The sequence below is a fragment of the Lagenorhynchus albirostris genome, chromosome 14 (assembly GCF_949774975.1).
Source record: "Lagenorhynchus albirostris chromosome 14, mLagAlb1.1, whole genome shotgun sequence".
NCBI lineage: Eukaryota > Metazoa > Chordata > Mammalia > Artiodactyla > Delphinidae > Lagenorhynchus > Lagenorhynchus albirostris.
The window spans coordinates 62547419-62566116 of record NC_083108.1 but is presented as its reverse complement, the minus strand read 5'-3'; the positions used below and the strand labels follow the sequence as shown (position 1 = coordinate 62566116).

The following is an 18698-nucleotide window of genomic DNA, read 5'->3' as shown; positions in this document are numbered from 1 at the left end:
ATTCAAAATAGTTGACACCCCAGCAGTGCTAGACATCGACAGAGTGACCTGAGTGCCCAACAGTGACCCAGAGCAGGCACGTCCTCGGGCTCGGATGTGGCAGTGCTGCTGCATCCTGGGGGCGGGGGGGGGGTGTGTGGATGGAGCTGCCTGGGGGCTCCGGAAACACCAGTCTGTATGTGCTTCAGCTTCCATCCCCAGACACAGGGAGACCCTCAGACGTGCCTGTGGTGCGTCTGGTTCGAGAAAACGGGCGACATCCAAGGACTATATTTCTGGACCCTTGATTCCGGGGCAAGACCAGTGGAATCCACACAGGCTGCTCAGGAAGAAGAGCGCAAGGCCTCCGCAGTGTGGGGCGGGGGACAGCGCCAGGGGCTTCACAACTGCCACGCGTGTGGCTGTCAGACTGGGACCCCACGGGCCTGCAGTGGGCAGTGGGCTGGGGTCGAAGCCTGGTTGGCCTGACTCCACAGAGGGCTTCTGACCCAGCGAGACTGACACAGTCACAGGCAGCAAAGGGGTGCAAGAATGCTCCCCGATGTGGAGGCTGGGTTATCCCCATCCTCACACCAACCTGGGGCTTCCACTGTTACAGAGGGGGCGCGCTCAGCCACAGGCCTGAGTCCCACCCCGGCCCTGCTTTCACCCCTCACCCTCTCCCCCTGCCCCCTCCCCACTGCCTGAGCCAGGGCCCGTCCAGTATCTGCCACCCAGGGGAGTGAGGGCCTTTCCCTGTCATCCCTCTTGCCCTCTCAGGGAACCTGGGCTTGCTGACCACCCTCTCCAAGTCCTCCTCTATTCTGAGTCAACACTGTCCTCCCCTGGGCTTGTCTGACACTTCTGGTCTTGCTGCTGGTTCCTCTGGCTCCTCCCCCACACCCCCATGTGCATCTCAAGACTCCACCTTCAGCCCTTCCCCACATCCCCCACCCAGAAGGCATGAAGACACGTGGCCCAGGCTCCTCTTTGACTCCCAAGGGTCAGAGAGCTCCAGCCCCTCAATCTGCTCAGAATGCCCTTGGGCCCCCTTCAGAAACGAGGTGCCTCCATGCGGCAGATATGAACCCAGAGCACAGGCCTGCGCCAGGCTGCCTGGGTTCCACTCCCGGCTCTGGCACTTTGAGGCAAGTTCTGTGCCTCAGTCTCCTGTCTGTGAAACGGGGATAACACAGTCCCTATCTTGCAGGCTGTTGTGAGGATGAAGTGGGTTACTGTCTCGAAGGGGTTCAGGTCAGTGCCTGGGTTACCACTTCCAGCCCAGGGGTCCCTAACTGGGGGCCTACCTGGGCCCCTCCCCCTTCCCTTCCTGAGGTGAAGTACAAACCCTCGAGGACAGACACCATCTCTACGAGGAGGAGGGAGCAGCTTTCACACAGGTCTATGACTGAAAGTGTTAGTCCCCAAACATCCTTTTACAGGCACCAAGAGAATAACCTGTCCAAGGCCACACAAGCTGCAAGTGGCCCGGGTGCCCGGCCGAGTGGAGTGCATGGACATTTTCCACGCTTTGTGACAGCAGGGCAACTATGTCTCCAGCTATAGGTTCAAGCAATGGAATCAGTGACATTTCTGAAGAGCATCACAGAGTCACACGACAAAGACCACCAAACGCAGGCAGGAAGGAGCCTCGGAGGCCATGTGAGCTGGTGCCCCCACCCCAGGCTCCCAAGATCACTGATAAGGGAACAGCTGCATTAGGGCAGAAACCCATGCTTCCTGCCCAGACCCACTGGCACGTCCACTCAACTAAGTCAATGAAGACACTGTGTCATCGAAAAATCCAAAACAGAGTTATCTTTTTCTTTAAAATAAAAAATTTAAAAAAAAATTTTTTTAAGTATAAAACGTTCAAGCAAACAAACAAAAAAACTATGGAAGTTAGTTTCTCCCAGAAGGTCCAGGGTTAGGGTGAGGGCTAGAACCAGAGAGCAGAGGCAAGAACCATGGCATCTGGGCTCTGTGTTGAGCAACAGAATCAAATATTTGTTTTCTCCTCCACAATATAACCATTAACTTGTTGACACGACGATACTTATTCCGTTCATGTAAAGGTCACCGTATTGGAGGAGACACGGGTGTTTCAGGTGAGCATGTGCTAGCCTATCACTGCTAACATATCTACCTGCCCTGACACGCCAGCCCCACAGAAAGTCACCCCATCTTTTTGAGACACTCTGCTGGCAGAGCAGGTGTGGAGAGACTGGGACACTCTCCCAGGACCCCACATGCAGGGCCAGGAGTCCAACTCCGGCCCCAGTGACCCTAAAACTGGTGTGCCCCCAACCAAACCTACAAGTCATCGCTCCCCCAAAGTGCGAAGTGTCCCCTATAGACTTCTTCCATGCATTTATTAAACTCCAAACAACAACCGCCAAGCACACTTACAAGCTCACAGGCATACACACGGGTCAGAGAACTGTGGGGCTCAAATATCCCAGAACTCGTTAACTTGAGAGGCCCCCCGGGCGTGCTCCCTGTCTACCAAACCTGCTCTCCATGGAGCCTCCACGGGCCAAGGACTTCATGCCCCTCGCCCTTCCCTCCAGGCCAACAAAGTGTCCTCGTGGCGCTTCTCAATGCACTGTGCGCGAGTCGACGTCAACCATGACGTCTTTAGAAACCGACCTGTGGGTGCTGGTGTAAACCGGCAGGGTCCCAGCAACCCACAGGCCCTCGAGGGGCTGTGGGGGCCCTGACCGCAGGGAGAGGTGGGAGGGCTCCCGGGGAAAGTGGGAGGCATGAGGCAAGCCCAAGCTCCAACCCTGCAGCACGCTTGGGGAGAGATGCTGTCCTGGAGCCCGGCTGAGTCAGCCACCTTCGGGGGAGGGAGGAGGGGACAGGCAGAGGGTGGGGGTGGCCCGAGACGAACCCCCCCCCCCCCCCCAGACATAGTCCGCGACTATCAGTCTCACTATCAGAGCCAGGGACAATAAGCCAGTTAGCTGCCGGTTCCCATCCGCCTTGGCCGGCTGACACTGGACTCCCAACAGTCCCCAGACTCAAATGACAAATGCCCACAGAAGCAGAGACCGAAACTACTTTGCAGAGATAGGAGAGGGCTCCCCAACCGCCCACCGGGCCTCGACGCCCCTGGGTCACCACGCAGCCAGAGGTCAACCTCTCCACGTGCGGGGACACCCACGTAAATGCTCGAACGAAGAGGGAGAACTGGAGGCGGAAGCAGGGGCTTAAGCAGAAGGCAGGCTAAGTGGCAGCTCGAGAATCACCAATGAAACAAAGCCGGACGCGGGCCTGGCTCAGGTCTGGCAGCTGGGAACGCCTGGGCCGGGAAAAGTGACATCCGTAAGGGCCATTTGGGAAGAAGTGGCCGCACGCTGAGACAGGACAAGACGGACACCGGCCCTTGACTGCGGCAGTGCTGCGGCAGAGACAGGCCTGAGCCATCCCCGACAGGGCACCAAGGGCTGCAGCCCCAAGGCCCAGGCACCAACCAGAGGCCCCAGGTTCACTATGGGGGGTTGGGGGTGGGGGGAGGGGTTGGAAGCAGCACCTGCAGGCCATAGTCAGAGGCACCTGAGCCGGGTGGGAGCTCAGGGAAAACCTAAGTCAGACCCCGACACCCGAGGAACGGGCAGTAGGGTCCTGGTCAGCTGACCAGGGGTTCGGCCAAGCATGGAGAAAGGGGACGAGGCAGCAAGGCCACAGCAGGCACATGCCCACGGGGCAGTCGTGGAAGATTGAAGACACAGCCACAGCTGCAGGATCCCTGCAGCCTCAGAACAGCACCTTTCAGGGAACTCGCTGCAGGTCTCTGGGCAGCACTCAGCACGAGCACCGCACCTGAGTCCGAGACACCAATGGGCGGGTACTCACCACAGCGATCACGGGGATGAGGACGCCCAGGTTCCCCGCACTGCTGGAGGCCTGGAGGAGAACAGAACTGAGTCACTGATGAGCCCGCGCTTCTTCCATTGAAAAGGAAAAAAAAAAAAAGACCTGACACAGTGTCATGAAAACTGAAATTCCTTAATCTACACGAAACAATGAAAAAGATATACAGAGAAACACATATAAAGATGCATCATCTTAACAGCAAAAGAGGGAAACAATTTGAATGTCAAACAGGAGAAGGATTACATAAACCGTGACAACTCTGCACAAATATCACAAGCTGTTACAGAGACTGCGCTCTGAAAAGCACTGTCACCTTAAAAAGTGCCCAGATCAAACGTTAAATGTAAGAAAGTATGCTCTCACACAGTGCCAACTACGTAAAATAAATAGATTTGCATAAAGCACCTAGGAGAAAGTCTGTCAAAAGGTTAACAACGATTGGATCTAAGGAGAGAAATTTTTACTCTACTATTTATAGGTTTCTGTATCTTTTCTATAATGAATACACATTCTTTCCAAGTCTGGGAAAATTTGGGGGTTACTTAAAAATAACTAAGTAGGGCTTCCCTGGTGGCACAGTGGTTGAGAGTCTGCCTGCCGATGCAGGGGACACGGGTTCGTGCCCCGGTCCATGAAGATCCCACATGCCGCGGAGCGGCTGGGCCCGTGAGCCATGGCCGCTGAGCCTGCGCGTCCGGAGCCTGTGCTCCGCAACGGGAGAGGCCACAACAGTGAGAGGCCCGCGTACCGCAAAAAAAAAAAAAAAAAAAAAAAAAAAAAACTAAGTAAAAAGTCAGCCACCTGGCCAGACACATGAGGAGCAGCCCGGCTCAGGAAGCCCAGCTGCTCAGTTGACCATGAGGGCATCGACTGCCCACCGCAGCAGGGCTGCTCCATCTTCAGGGATGAACAGGGTCAGGACAGCTTGCCGAGGCCCCATGGCCACGCAGGGGTGGGGACAGAGTCCTAAGCTGGTGTCCCCCCAGCTCTTGATTTCTGTCCTCAGCTCCTGGTGGTCAGTGTGTTGGCCAGTCTCCACCCCACCCCACCCCCCACTGCTGCCCCACAGACACCTGGCCTGTCACTGCAGGTGGGGGGTGGGTGCATGGGCAAGCTCAGCTCGGCACCCAAGGAGCCCCTAACCCAGCCGAGGAACGAAGCAGGACACCTGAGTGTTGAGCCCAGGAGATGCAGTGAGAGGGGTAGGGGTGGGGGTGGGGGAGCTGGGCCCTGGAGCCCTCAACAGGGTACAGCCTCGGCCTCCTTGGGCTCCAGGTGTCTCCCCAACACCCTCGAGCCCCCATCTCCTGGGCACGGGGAACTGGTCCCCACTCAGGAGACAAGAGGAACAGTGGCCTAGCCTGCTGTGGCAGGGAGCAAGGCAGGGCTGAGCAGGGCAAAGGGTCTCAGGCCCTGTTTGCACCAGCCCCTCGCTCCTAGGTAAGACTTTCACTCGAGGCTGCTGTTCACTCGCTTCCACCTCAGAGAGGCCTTGAGACCACCCGACGCCCCTATTTTGTTCCCATGCCTGTCCCGCTAAGCCTGCAGGGGCAGCCCCTTGTCTGTCTGTTCACTCCCGCCAGCACCCTGGGAAGGAACCAGTCCCCCGTTCCTGATGTCACCAGGTAAAGGGAGAAAGCACGGGTTTCAAGGCGGTGCCCAGGGCTGAGCCCTACCTTCAGGGCGGGCCCCTTCTCGCTGGCCCTCTCACTGGCCCGCTTGCCCTCCAGCCCCAGCTGCACAAACAGCTCCAGCAGGTTCATGAGCAGCTCGTCCACCAGGTGCTCGTCCTGGATGTTGGCCGCGATGTTGGCCAGGGCATTGATCACAGCCAGTGAGCAGTGCCTGTGGGAGAGAAGTGACACGGCCACAGTGCCGGCCCCCAGTACTGTGAATGAAGACCCCCACGGCGAGGGACATGCCACGGCGAGGGACATGCCACCAGAGGATACCAGCCCTGAAGGAAAGTCAGCTGCTGCGGAAGAGACCCCAACCTCCCCCGAGACAAGTTGGGGGCCCAGGGGCTGCTCAGCTTCCAGGAGCCTGCGTGTTGGGGCGTGTTGACAGTCTCGGGACACTTCCTTCAAGTGCCCAGGCGGCCACGCAGCTGAGAACGGGCATGTCGCTCCCCGGCACTTCCAGGGGACCCACTTCCCCTCCAGTTACAGTCTCCCTTCATCACCACCACCCAGGAAACCCTGACGACACTTCCTCCTCCACCTGAGGCTGAGGTTAGGGTCAGCTCACACCAGACACTCAGGAAGTGCTCGGTGGTCCTGACGACCTGCCCCGACCCCGTCACCCCATGTAAACCCTGAATAGGAAGCTGACACTGCACACCAGCAGGGCGGCCGGGCTCTGAGTGCCAGGTCAGCTGGATGCTGCTGCAGCCGGGCTGTGCCAAGTAGCTCAGGTCTTTAAGGCCCAGTTTCTTCCTGAGTAAACAAGGATAATAATTCCCTCCTTGCAGGGCGTGGGGGAATCAAACAGTCCCTGTGAAGCATGTAGCACATTGTCTGCCCCCAAAATCACAGAGCAACGGCAGCCAGGACAAAAGGCACCCCTTCCCAGACAAATCTCTAGGGGGGAAACGGATTGCAGTGGATGCCTCCTCCGGCGGGAGACCAGTCACTGTGGGTGGCACTGTCAGAAAGTGCTTTAGGAAGGAAATGTGGCAGAAGATGAGGAACTGGTAAGTTCCGTACATGGCACGGGCCGAGCAGCGAGGCAGAGGCGGGATCAGAGGTCAGAAGGAAAGACAGGGAGAGGAGGGGCGAGGAGGCGCAGGAGCTGCTCTGGGAGCAAAATGCAAGGGGAAGAGGTTTTGGTCTGTGTGTCAGTGTCACTGCGGAGACCAGAACGGACAGACAGGAGAGGGAGGTGAGCTGGCAGCCCCCTAAGGCCACTCCTGCGTTCCAGTGGCTGGCGCTCCCGTGGGAGCGGCAGTGAGAAGGCAGAGAAGCAGCCATTGTGCTGAGAGCTGTCACATGCATACACACAGCCTCATACACTCACACAGCTGGTGAGGAAGTTAAGGCACAGAGAAGATGAGCATGTCCTGAGTTCACACAGCCGCACTCCCACCCCCTCCCCTGGGTGGAGTGGTCAGGAGGGGAGAGGAGAACCTCTGCCCTGCCCACCGCCCTCCTGACTTCATCTGACCAAGTCCATGAGATCCTCCAAACACAGGAGGATGCGTCTTGTCCTTGGGGCATCCCTGGGGAGGGCGAGGACTCACGCAAACATCATACACCCAAGGCTGTCAACGTCTCCTCCCTTGCCCTCTGAATGCACCCTGAGGCGAGCATCCGAGACCGCACAGGTATGCAGCACCAACCAGCAGAAACACTGGAAAACTACCTAATGTGCGGCCTAGGGCTGGCCAGACAGATTGCGGCGCTGCCACCTGATGGACACCATGCTGACATCTAAGATGACGACAGGCAGGAAGGCTGGTGCTGCTCTGTGAGAACACGGTCACCCGGGGGCGCTGTGCCCACTGGGTGAGGAGCTCAGAGATGCTAGCTCAGGGGCGGCCCTGTGCGGGTCATTCCCGCCTGGGACATGTATTTCTAACATGCAGTGCTTTTGTAACAAAAGATGTTTATTTAAAAGACAAGTCCTCACATCTCACATTTTCAAAGGATCGAGAGCAACAATGAGGTTGGGAAGACTTACCTGTAGCCGTGGTCCTTGTAATCTTTGGTGGCAGAGTACACAACAGAGCTGGCCTTCACGCTGATCTGCTGGAAGAGATTCCACACCTCCTGGTAAATGTATTGCTGGAAAAGAGTGAGGGACAAGTGACCACATCTCCTCTGGAAGCGCCCTCCATGGACACCCAGAGGGGACACACTGGGGACCAGGGACAGTGGGGCCTGAAATAGCATCAAGGCCAGCCCTTCCTAAAGGTTTATGCAAACCTCAACTTAGACACCAAGAGTGGAATCGGTTCCATTTCCATTCTACTAACATCGGCAAGAAAATAGTTTAAACCTCTTTCTCCGGCACTCTTGGAACCATTACACTATTCTCCTTTACTTGGAAAAAAATCTCACCATTCAGTGTTAAGAAAGTTGGGAGCATTTAACTCTTCCGCAGGGTAAGCTTAATGTGTAGTTTCACATTCCTGGGAATCAAGGAGTTTCGCGAAGCTTGCCCAGGGAGAGTGGGTTCCCGGCCGTGCTTACGTTTCCGGTGATGACCAGGCAGCCAAGCTGGTCAATGATGAGCACGTCAAGCGGGGAGGGGGGCTGGCAGAACTTCTGCTGTAGGATCTGCAGGATCGGCTCCATGACTTTTGGGGTGTCCCTCAGGGCCACTGCGATGTGGCCCAAGGCTCGGATGGTGTGGTCCGGAATCAGGTGAGCATCCCTATGGGAGGGAAGGACAGACACGCCCCGGGAATGGTGCTCCAGCACGCAGCAGGGAAATGAAGCCGGAAGCCAGGACCTGGACCCCAGGGTCATCAGTCTCTCAGAGGAAGCGTCCATCTGAAAGTGACAGCCTGGGATCTGCAATCACCAGCACCAGGCGGGAAGACAGAGGTCTTTTCCCCCAGTGTCCAGGGTGGACATTCGAAGGTGGGCTTCAGCAGACATCACGGGACAGACTCAATGCCCGACGCCATTCCGTGCCAGAAAGCGGCACAGACGTGCAAATGCCAGCGGCCCCATGAGCCTGCACAGGACCAGCTGCCCCCGCCCCCACCCCCCGGGACAGGACAGGACGTACTTGTCGCTCTCCTGGGAGATATAGAGCCGGTTGGAGAGGCTGGCCAGGAAGGCCTCCACGATCACTGCGTCCACAGTCAAGCCAGCCTTCAGGCACCTGAGCAAGGAGGAGGCCAAGCAGAATGAGGCATCAGAATAACCAGATGAGCATTTTGTGTTTGATTTTGGTTGAGTTTTTCCTGTCTCGGGTCTGCAAGGTTTAAAGACCCGCTCTGAATACTCTTTCCCCAGAAATCTGAATGAACATCATTACACAGAATGAATTCAAAGAACAGCTGTAGATTTCACCCTTTGACAAGTATCTCAGTTGAAAACAGTAACTTCATTATCTTGCCCAGAACGGTCTCCTTTAGGGTGTCATACTCATGCCAATTCCAATTTAAAATTCCGTTTCTCAACAAAAGTCACAATAGCTGATTCGAAAGACAGATGGTCCCACGGTGGCTGAGGGAATGTTAAAATTACATATCGAGGTTTTAATAGTATGGAGAAATGCTTATGCTCTAGAGAAGGGGAAATCTAACAGCCCTGAGGAGCATGAAATCTTACAAGCATCTCTCGCTCCCCACACATTTGGCTCCCAGGCCACAAAGTCAGAGAAGACAGTCTGACAGAGTAGCTGGGCTCCAGCCCGATGGCCCCGAGAGCGAGGCGCCAGGACTCAGACAAGGAGAGGTACGTCTCCTGCAAATCAGAATGTATCTGGTCCCCAAGTGTGGACAGCAAGAGTTCACACAGATGGAGCTGGTGCCGAAGGGACATTCGGGCATGTAAAACCTCTCATTTATACCAAAAATCACACGGAAAACAAGATGAAATAGGACCACGTGTCATCACTCTGGATGATGGGCTAAGGGATAATTCTTTTCTGTCTACTTTTCTACAAATCACAGGTTTTCTCTGTTTTTTATTACGTTTATGATCAGGAAAAGAAAGGCAGGAAATTTTTTTTTTTTCTTTAACATGTAGCAATCTCCCTTTTCGGATCCAGTGCAGGTTTAGAAGCTTCCCGGAACAATAATGTCTCTGGCTCTGCCTGACACCCCGCCCCTGTCCCCCTCACCCCCTGAGGCCGCCCACCTGCAGACGTTGTCGATGGCAATGTCCCGCAGCTGCTCGTACATGGACGGCTGGCTCTTCTTCCCTGACGCCACATTCAGGGTCGACTCGGAATGCTCATTGGTTACGCTGATTTTTATATCATTGCCGGCAACTGGAAGTGAAAGTTCAAATATCTATCTGGTTATGCCTGTCACTTTCCATACCCGTGTTTGAAATTCAAAACCAAAATCAAATGTAATCATCTTTAGCTATAAAAGCAATCACTTTACAAAGACTTCACCAAGCATTTCAGAATCCAAAGTGTCAGAGAACAGAAAGAATGAAACAAATGTTTAAATCAAGGAAGCACACTTAAGTTACAAAGCAATGAATACATAAAACAGCAACGTCTTAAGAAATGATTCAGAAGTCCTGGCCCCTAGGAGCTCAGCTCCAGCAGAAAGGCAAGGGCATGGCCTGAGGGCATCCAGCTCACGAGCAGGAAGGCAGGAAGGGTGGGCAAGCGTGAGAGCAGGGCCCTCAGAGTCTCTCCACCTGAAGGGTGGGACTACCTTGGTGGGACTGGGGGCAGCATGGTGATACCACTTCAGCACCCGAGTGCGCAGCAGGGTACTTAATTAACATTGGTCACCAGCCGTGCTCTGGGCCTGTGGCAGCGGAGGGGACAGAGCTCCAGGCCCAGCGTTGGGACATGGGACGCACACTGCAGGATGCCCCAGAGAGGGCAGGTGCCAAAAAGAGCAGGCCTGGACTGGGGCCTGGGGCAGTGGCAGCGGGAGGGAGGCCTGGCACCCCAGGGAGTTGTGCAGGGGAAGCCTTGGGAGGAAAAGGCAGAGGAGCAGCCCAGGGATGGCGGCCTCTCGGCCAGTTACCTGTGTGGTACTGACTGTGGCACTTGTACAGCTTCACCAGCACGGGGGACGGGACCACCAGGAAGTCCCGCAGGGATGGCGTCACCGAGTGCACTACCACCGGGAACCTCTCGCACAGGCGGCCCAGGCCCTGCAACGCACAGCGAGCCATCAGGGGCTGCAGGGGAGGTGCCCACCCCTTCAGACACCAAGTCAATCAGACTTCCAAGGGCCACCCGGCCATGGGGCACAAAGACAGAAAGGGGGTGGTTGGGACTCTCTCCACCCAAAGGTGAGATTCACTGTTAAAGTGTGTCCATCTCTTTTAGAACAAACTTAGGGGAGAAAGGGCACCAAGCATTACTTTTACACAACGGCAAACGTGAAGTCAGTGGGGTTGGGACAAGGTCAGAGTCTCGGCACAGCAGGCTGGCGTCCGAGGCCTTGGGAACACCCGGCAGATGCAGGGCAGCCTTCACAATGCAGGACTTGGCTGTGCCTGGACCCCACTCGCAGAAAGCCTGCTGGCCGTCAGCAGTGGCCTCCCAGCACTGAACTTGTCCACAGCAGACTCTAGTTCAAGTTCCTAGAGGCAGCAGCTCAGACCTCGCTGCTGGTGCCTGCCACAGCCTGGCCACGGCAAGAAGGCCCTGCTGGGGCTTCCCTGGTGGCGCGGTGGTTGGAAGTCCGCCTGCCGATGCAGGGGACATGGGTTCATGCCTCGGTCTGGGAGGATCCCATGTGCTGTGGAGCGGCTGGGCCTGTGAGCCATGGCCACTGAGCCTGTGCGTCCAGAGCCTGTGCTCCACAACGGGAGAGGCCACAACAGTGGGAGGCCCGCGTACCGCAAAAAAAAAAAAAAAAAAAAGAAGGCCCTGCTGACGGGTGTCAGCACCGCGCCTCCAACCACCCCCACCGGGGCCCGTGAGACTTACCTGCAGACAGCAGATGAGCAAGGGCAGGTGAGCAATGATGACCTTGCTGGATGTCTTGGACTGCAGCTTCTCAGACAGCTTGATGCACAGATTCTCTGCGCCTAAGTTCAGAACAGAGGAGGGTATGGACCTTTAGCAAAGGCCAATGGTCACAAAAACTCCTTCATCAGTCAAAATAGAACGTGACTAAACCCCGGGCTCACTAACTCTGAGAAGCAGCTCCACCACAAAGTGTCGGAGGTGGGCGTCCCTGCTCCTTTCCTGCTGCTATGACGACACCATCCTGCGGGGTGGGCTATCCGTCCGCTGCCAGCCCCCACCCTGTCCCGTGTCCTGAGCGTGGCTCCCCCCGAACCCCCACCTTCCTGGACCAGCACCATCTTCCGCCCTGAGCCCCCTCCTCTCCTCATAAGCAGAGGACACGCCAGGCGGTGGCAAGGGGAACCCACCCTGCTCGTCCTTCACAGCCCACACCATGAGGTCTACGCAGGCGGCACTGGCCTGGCAGCGCAGCTTCAGGGGGCTCAGCTCGCTGTGGGTCCGGTCCATGTCGTGCAGGATCTTCTGGAGCTCCCCCTGGCTGGTGTTGAACTGCTCCAGCACGAAGTCATGGACCTCCTTCACAAAGGAGGTGGGCAGGTCTGCAGGAGGGAGAGCGGGCACAGATTCAGGCTGTGAGCAGCCGTGGTCTTTCCCTTGCGACAGACACCCAGGGAGAGGGAGCTGCTGCTGGCTACCATGCTTCCAGGAAGGCCGGCTAGGGCGAGCCAGGATGGGCACGCACGCCAGCCCTGCACACATGCTACCTGACACTCAGAATGGTCACCTCCCAGCGAAATGCGAGCCATGCTTTGTTTTAAGCTGTCAATACACTCAAACCTGAACACGAGACACAACCTGGGGAGTGCCATCACCAGAACTGGTCTGATTAACGAAAAGTACTCCTGTGATACTTTCTAAAAAGGGCGTCAGTTATCAGATGTGGGAAAGCTGGATGCAGCCCGAGGAGGACCCCCTGCACAGGAAGGCACCCAGTCTGCAGCCTCTCCCAGCTCTCGTCCTCGGGCCTGGACAATGCAGGAGACCCGAGAGACGGCACAGGCAGAGGGCAGACTGGCCAAGAAAGCCAGCAGCAGACTGGCTAGGGGAGGCCACAGGCTCCGGGGTCAGGCCGAGCAGCCAGCACCTGCCGCTTTTCGGGAACCTAGCCCTCATGGTGGCCCCAACCAGGTTCAGGCCCCAGCAGTGCTTGGAATCAGATCAGGAAAACAGCTAAGGAGATTATGGGACACCCACAGGACACCATGTGGTCATCAAAGCTTTTGTTTATGAAGTACATTCAGCAACTTAAGGGAAGAGCCTAGGAAAACTGTGTTTAAAACACACAAGAGAGCCTGGAAGGAACTGCTAACTCCGTGTGTGAGCTCCGCTACTGACAAATTATTCTGAGTTGTAAGATCACGACTGCCTCATTTTCTCATTTTTTTAATGTTTTGAAACATGTAAGGCAGACACATTAGACTGTATGCCTGACCAGGGGATCAGGACGACCCCACACGTCCGTGTCAGACATCAGCCGAGGAGACACACCCACCAAAGAGGCTGCGCTGCTGGCAGCACCGGGGGCAGGACGACAGGTGCATGTCCCTCATCGTCTGGTTCTCCCAGGAACGTCTCCACGTTCCTTGCAGATGCTGTGAAGCGGCCCTGGCACAAGGGCAGGACCCCACCCTCACCTTTCATGTAGTACAGAGTGTCCCGTAGCATCTTGAATGTGGCCACATAGAGGGGGTCGCTGAACACGCTGTAGTAGAGGTCGGCGCTGGGGTTGGCCTGCGGGTAGAGGCATGGGACGCGTGACTGGCACCGCCGGTCACTGCGGTGACTCCCTCCTCCCTCCTATGCTCACACTGCCCAGAGATGCCTGCGGGGAGCAGCCCCAGGCCCCTGGAGGATGGACCACCTCCTCTCACTGAGGGCTCACCCTCTCCAGGCATCTTTGAACAAAAAGAGTGGGGGTGCAGGAGCCACAGGGCCACAAGACCACATTGCACCCTGTCCCCCTCAGTCATAGACACGACAGCTGGGGCACCTTCGGATTCGGCCTACGTTTTGTAACTAAAATTCACTTTAAATTTTCTTTAGCAATCTCATCTAAAATGTGACGCTAGTTTTCTTCTGGGGAAAAAAATTCATCCGAGGTCTAGTGAGTTGAGTAAGATGCTGTTAATTTTTCTGCACCCTCAGTCTAGTGCAATGGAAAGGCACGATTTACAAAAGTTCTGACACAGGTAAGCGCGGGGAAGGCAGATGCGGAGGCAAATCCACAGCGGGAAGGGGCCTGTGGGGCGAGGCTGGTGGAGGCCGTGTCCCATGGGCACCGGTGCCATCAGAGGGCGCTGCGCGAATGGCCCTACAGGCACAGTCCTCATGACTCCCTGCAGGGCACATGTGACAGTGGCTGAGGTTAAGGTGAGCAGGGGTCCCACCCCAGAGCAAGGAGGGAGGAACCTGGGCGGTGCAGCCCGGCCCCAGGGCCCCAGAGCTGTGTGATGAAGGCCCTGCCAGCCTCTGTCTTCCCGGCTGAGAGCGGGTGTGCCGTGGGTTCAAGGAGAGGGAGTCACATCTGGCACATAATAAGCACGGTCACTGCCAGTGAAGGTGGATGAGGAGGAGGATTATCCTGCAGTGACTCGGGTTCGAGCTTTTATTTAGCCACAAAACCAATTCTTCAAATGGACATTTACACTAAAGTCCAAATTATGAAACAAAATATGAGAAACTGCTCTGTTCCACGGGGAAAAGGGCCCCAAAGCCCCATGTTCCTGGCATTCCTCTCCCCTCAGGACCCAAGCCAGCTCTTCACCATGGACGGCACTCGGGCCCAACACATCTGGCTGCTGTGCCTGCCAGCCCAGCTCCAGCCCTGGCCTCCTGGTTTGCCCAGGGTCACACGACCCCACACCGACGAAGGACACCAGGACACCTCTGAAAGCAAGCACAGTGAGAGCTCAGGCCCACGGGCAGGAGGGCTGCGGACCAGCTGGCAAGTGACCGGTCACACACCTAATGCCCGCAGACAGCGGGGTGGAGCGCATGCAGGGCAGGAGCTGTGGCCTGCAGCATAGGGACGTCCCTGGTGGTATCCTTCCTGCTTCATAACTGAGCCTGGTGGTGCCAGGCGCTGCATGTCTTATAATCGGATGAGAGAAAGAATGCCAGGCTTAACAAGGAATCTGAGCCCAGCACATGGCCACAGCAGCCATCAGCCTGGAAATCGGTGATCTCTCTGGACCCTGACAAAAGGGGGCTGACCCAAATGTTCCCAGGGACTTTGAGGCCTCCCAGCAGCGACATTTAATGATTTTATAAATAAAGCTGTGGGCCTTGGTTCCAAACATGCTAAGGACAGAAGATGCCTGAGTACACACCCCTCATACTCACAAGCCAGGGCCTGCAGTGCCTGGACTGATGAGAGGTGTGTACCGAGCCCTGGCAGTGGCTCTGCAGGCACCGTGGGGGCAAGGACCACAATGGAGCAGAGTTGGGGCCCAGGCCGCAATCCAGCTCCCATGCTGACCATGGGACGCGGGCACCAGTTAGTCCTCCCCGAACCTCTGCTTTCACCTGTGAAGTAGAGACCCTGACCAGTGCTCAGGGGCCAGGACGGGGCACCGGTAGGGGACACATCTAAAGGAGCCAGGCACAGGGCAAGGCCTTGGGCGGCAGGTGTGCTGTCGTCACTGGAACGTACGCAGAAGTCTCAGGGCGAGCCTCTCCCTCACTCCAGTGGCCCCACCCCACCGACTGCAAACCCTCCCCACTCCCCCGACACAGGTGTGCCCGGCAGGTGATCTCGGCGTGATGCCCTCAGAGGGAGTACGTACCTCCATCACGCTGGCTACGACTGCATCCAGGGACTTGAGAACAGGCTCCTCAACAATCTTCTTCACCTGCAAGGGAAACGAGACCTCGTGAGCACCTGGCACACATAGGGGGAGACAGGAGTGCCAGCTCATTCCACTGAAGAACAAATCGTGCTGACATATGAAACCATATCACAAGCTCACAGTGAAAAATGGATGGAAATAAGAGGCCAACAATGAGCACATCACTGGAGCCCCAAGGCTCCAATACACACACAAATGTCCCTAATCCTGCCATCACCTAGAACTTCTTTCTTACCATAGATGGGAATGAAATAAAAACAGAAAAGGAACCAACTCCCTCAAATCTGGGTACATGAGGTTTCCATTTCCAGGAAGCGAAAGCGCTGAGACTCCAGGCAAGACTGACTTTTCCCCCCCGAGGCCCCTCCCAGACGTGGTAGACCCCCATCACAGCCGGTCCCCAGGCGCCAACGATGCCCCCTCCCCGGGCCAGGGCGCTGGCTCTTCCGGGCGCTGCAGCACACACTGCGAATTCCTCACAGGAGCACTGGCCACCCCCACCCTGGCCCCACTCTGTACCAGTGCTCAGGACAGGAAGAACTGTTCTGCCGACTAAGAACCGCCTGAGAAAACTGCCACCACACTACAGTGCTTTAAGGTTATTTTTAAAACATATGGATAATGATAAACGACAGGCCAGGAAAAGAAATTTAAAAATGGTTTAGAAGAAAACCTAACCTTGAAAGTTAAAAAAAACTGAAAACCAAATTCCCCTGAACGACCCAAGACATCCAGCCTTCAACTGGAATCTCTTGACACGACCCTAAAGAGCTGCTGTCCCGTCGGGACACTGACAGCGTGGCCGGCTGGGGGGTCTCAGGACAGCCGGCTACTGAGCAGCTCACCCTGGCTCCACCCTGCCCGCCGACACTGGGTCATCTTCTTGCTTCTCCACCCGTAGCCACCACCTCTGGGCTATTTCTGTTCACACTCCTCACAGGCAAGCGCCACGTCCCCGGCCCCCGCCTCACCCCGACCTTCTTCTCTCTCATTCGTTCCAAAGCAGAAAGCCCTTCTTCTCTCTCATTCGTTCCAAAGCAGAAAGCCCTGTCTTTGGAGTCTGTCCTGGCCCACCCAAATCCACCATGCAGCACCCTGGTACAAGCATGGCAACTTTAGGGGTGGGTCACAGGCCCAGCCACTCCAGGACTCAGACAATGGCATCTCTGATGTGACTGCAAAGATCACACAGAGGTCCCCAGACAGGAAACATTAGCTCTGTATTACTCCAAAAAGAGGAGCCCCTGAGCTGGGTCAAGTGCAAGAGCAGGTGGGCTTGGGGTCGGACCACAGCCTGAGCCTGGGCCCTGCCCTTAGCCCTTAAAGTACTTGACACCAACTTCCTCACCTCTAACAAGGGGACGCATGGCCACGCCCCACGTGGCGGCTGCAGGGACAAATGAGAACATGCCACACAGCAACTCCGAGGATGTGACCCTCCTTCCCTCTTTAATCTGAAAACTGTGACTACCAAGCTGTGCTGTGAAATATAGGCTGACACAACTAGCAATTCCACTGGTTGATATACCCGTGGTCCATCTATCCATCAAGGCTATGCTTACCAGGTTTACGAGTTCCCGGAGCATCTCCAGGGGAATACTGAACTCCTTGTAAGTGATGCCATTGAAAAGAGGAGAAACGGAGAAGCTGGAGCTGATGGTGGAGAAGTAGTAGTCGGGCTCCAGGGCACTCCCATCAGGCAAGTAAGAGGCTGATGGGGCAAAACCAGAAAGTCAGTCGTGGGAGTATGAGACCCAGATACTCCCTCAAGAACCAACAACGGTATCGATTTTGCTTTTGTTTACACTCAAATTCCATGTGAAGTAAAGGCTGATATGATTCAGCAATCCCACTCCTGGGCATATATCCAGAGAAAATTCTAATACAAAAGATACATGCACCCCAACGTTCATAGCAGCACTATACACAATAGCTAAGACATGGAAACAACCTAAATGTCCATTGACACATGAATGGATAAAGAAGACGTGGGGGCTTCCCTGGTGGCGCAGTGGTTGAGAGTCCGCCTGCCGATGCAGGGGACGCGGGTTCGTGCCCTGGTCCAGGAAGATCCCACATGCCGTGGAGCGGCTGGGCCCGTGAGCCATGGCCGCTGAGCCTGCACGTCTGGAGCCTGTGCTCCGCAACAGTAGAGGCCACAACAGTGAGAGGCCCGCGTACCGCAAAAAAAAAAAAAAAAAAAAAAAAAAGATGTGGTACGTATATATACAACGGAATACTACTTAGCCATAAAAAAGAATGAAATAATGCCATTTGCAGCAACATGGATGGACCTACAGATCATCATACTAAGTTACTAAGTGAAGTAAGTCAGACAGAGAAAGACAAATATCATTATGATACCACTTATATGTGGAGTCTAAAAAACATGACACAAATGAACTTATTCACAAAACAGAAACAGACTCACAGACATAGAAAACAAGCTTACAGTTACTAAAGGGGAAAGGGGGTGGGGGAGGGATAAATTAGGAATTTGGGAGCAGCAGATACAAATTACTCTATGTAAGATAGGTAAACAACAAGGTCCTACTGAATAACACAGGGAACTACAGTCAATATCCTGTAATAAACCATAATGGAAAAGAATCTGAAAAAGAATATAATATATATGTATAACTGAATCACTGTGCTATATATCAGAAACTAATACAACGTTATAAATCAACTATATTTCAATTAAAAAAAGAAGTAAAAGCTGGATTGCAAATCCTTGGGGAGGGTTGCCTCTCACTGGGGTGTTTCAGGTCAAAGCTTAGGTAGAATCATGTCCTAATATTTTCCACCCAGACATGTGAGAACAACAACAAAAAAAGAATTACACCTTTTTACAGGTTAAGAGCCATGACAGCAGGAGGCAGCTTACAACAGAGCGGGGGCAACAATACTGAGAGGAGCTGAGACGCTGGAGGCCAACACGGTGAAGCCACAGAGGGGGCTGGACGGGGGGTGGGGTGAGGCCAAATTAAAGGGAACAGGTGGGGAGAAGGTGGGAAGGGTGTGTGTGTGCGCGCATGAAATGTGTGTGAAAACTACATAAAACATGTATATGTACAGTGTGCATGAACACACATGCTCCATGTGTTTTCCATTATATATGCACCTGTGTGACCGGCTTATCTCACTCAGCATCACATACAGGTTCATCCACGTTGTCACAAATGGCAATATCTCCTTTCCTAAGGCTGAATAATATTCCTGGAGGGCATTATGCTGAGTGAAGTAAGCCAGTTACAGAAAGAAAAAAACTGCACAATCTCACTTATATGTGGAATCTAAAAAACTCAA

At 55.1% G+C, this 18698-nt stretch overlaps 1 protein-coding gene across 7 annotated transcripts in view; it reads right to left on the bottom strand.

Moving 5' to 3' along the window:
* Positions 1 to 18698, bottom strand: part of PI4KA (phosphatidylinositol 4-kinase alpha) — a 95200-nt gene that overhangs the window by 43737 nt on the left and 32765 nt on the right. For 5 of the 7 annotated variants that reach the window (XR_009534670.1, XM_060120826.1, XM_060120823.1 and 2 more), the window contains exons 8-20: positions 16952 to 17100; positions 15327 to 15392; positions 14884 to 15066; positions 13176 to 13272; positions 11889 to 12080; positions 11440 to 11540; positions 10526 to 10655; positions 9672 to 9804; positions 8593 to 8688; positions 8049 to 8232; positions 7537 to 7640; positions 5535 to 5703; positions 3838 to 3888 (exon numbers count right to left, since the gene is read on the bottom strand). Coding sequence is in view for 6 of the 7 variants with exons in the window: in XM_060120826.1 (XP_059976809.1) it covers positions 3838 to 3888; positions 5535 to 5703; positions 7537 to 7640; positions 8049 to 8232; positions 8593 to 8688; positions 9672 to 9804; positions 10526 to 10655; positions 11440 to 11540; positions 11889 to 12080; positions 13176 to 13272; positions 14884 to 15066; positions 15327 to 15392; positions 16952 to 17100 (1655 nt within the window). In the remaining variant the exon portion in view is untranslated. The remainder of the gene's footprint in view (positions 1 to 3837; positions 3889 to 5534; positions 5704 to 7536; positions 7641 to 8048; positions 8233 to 8592; positions 8689 to 9671; positions 9805 to 10525; positions 10656 to 11439; positions 11541 to 11888; positions 12081 to 13175; positions 13273 to 14883; positions 15067 to 15326; positions 15393 to 16951; positions 17101 to 18698) is intronic. The other 2 variants (XM_060120827.1, XM_060120828.1) reach the window with 1 other exon arrangement.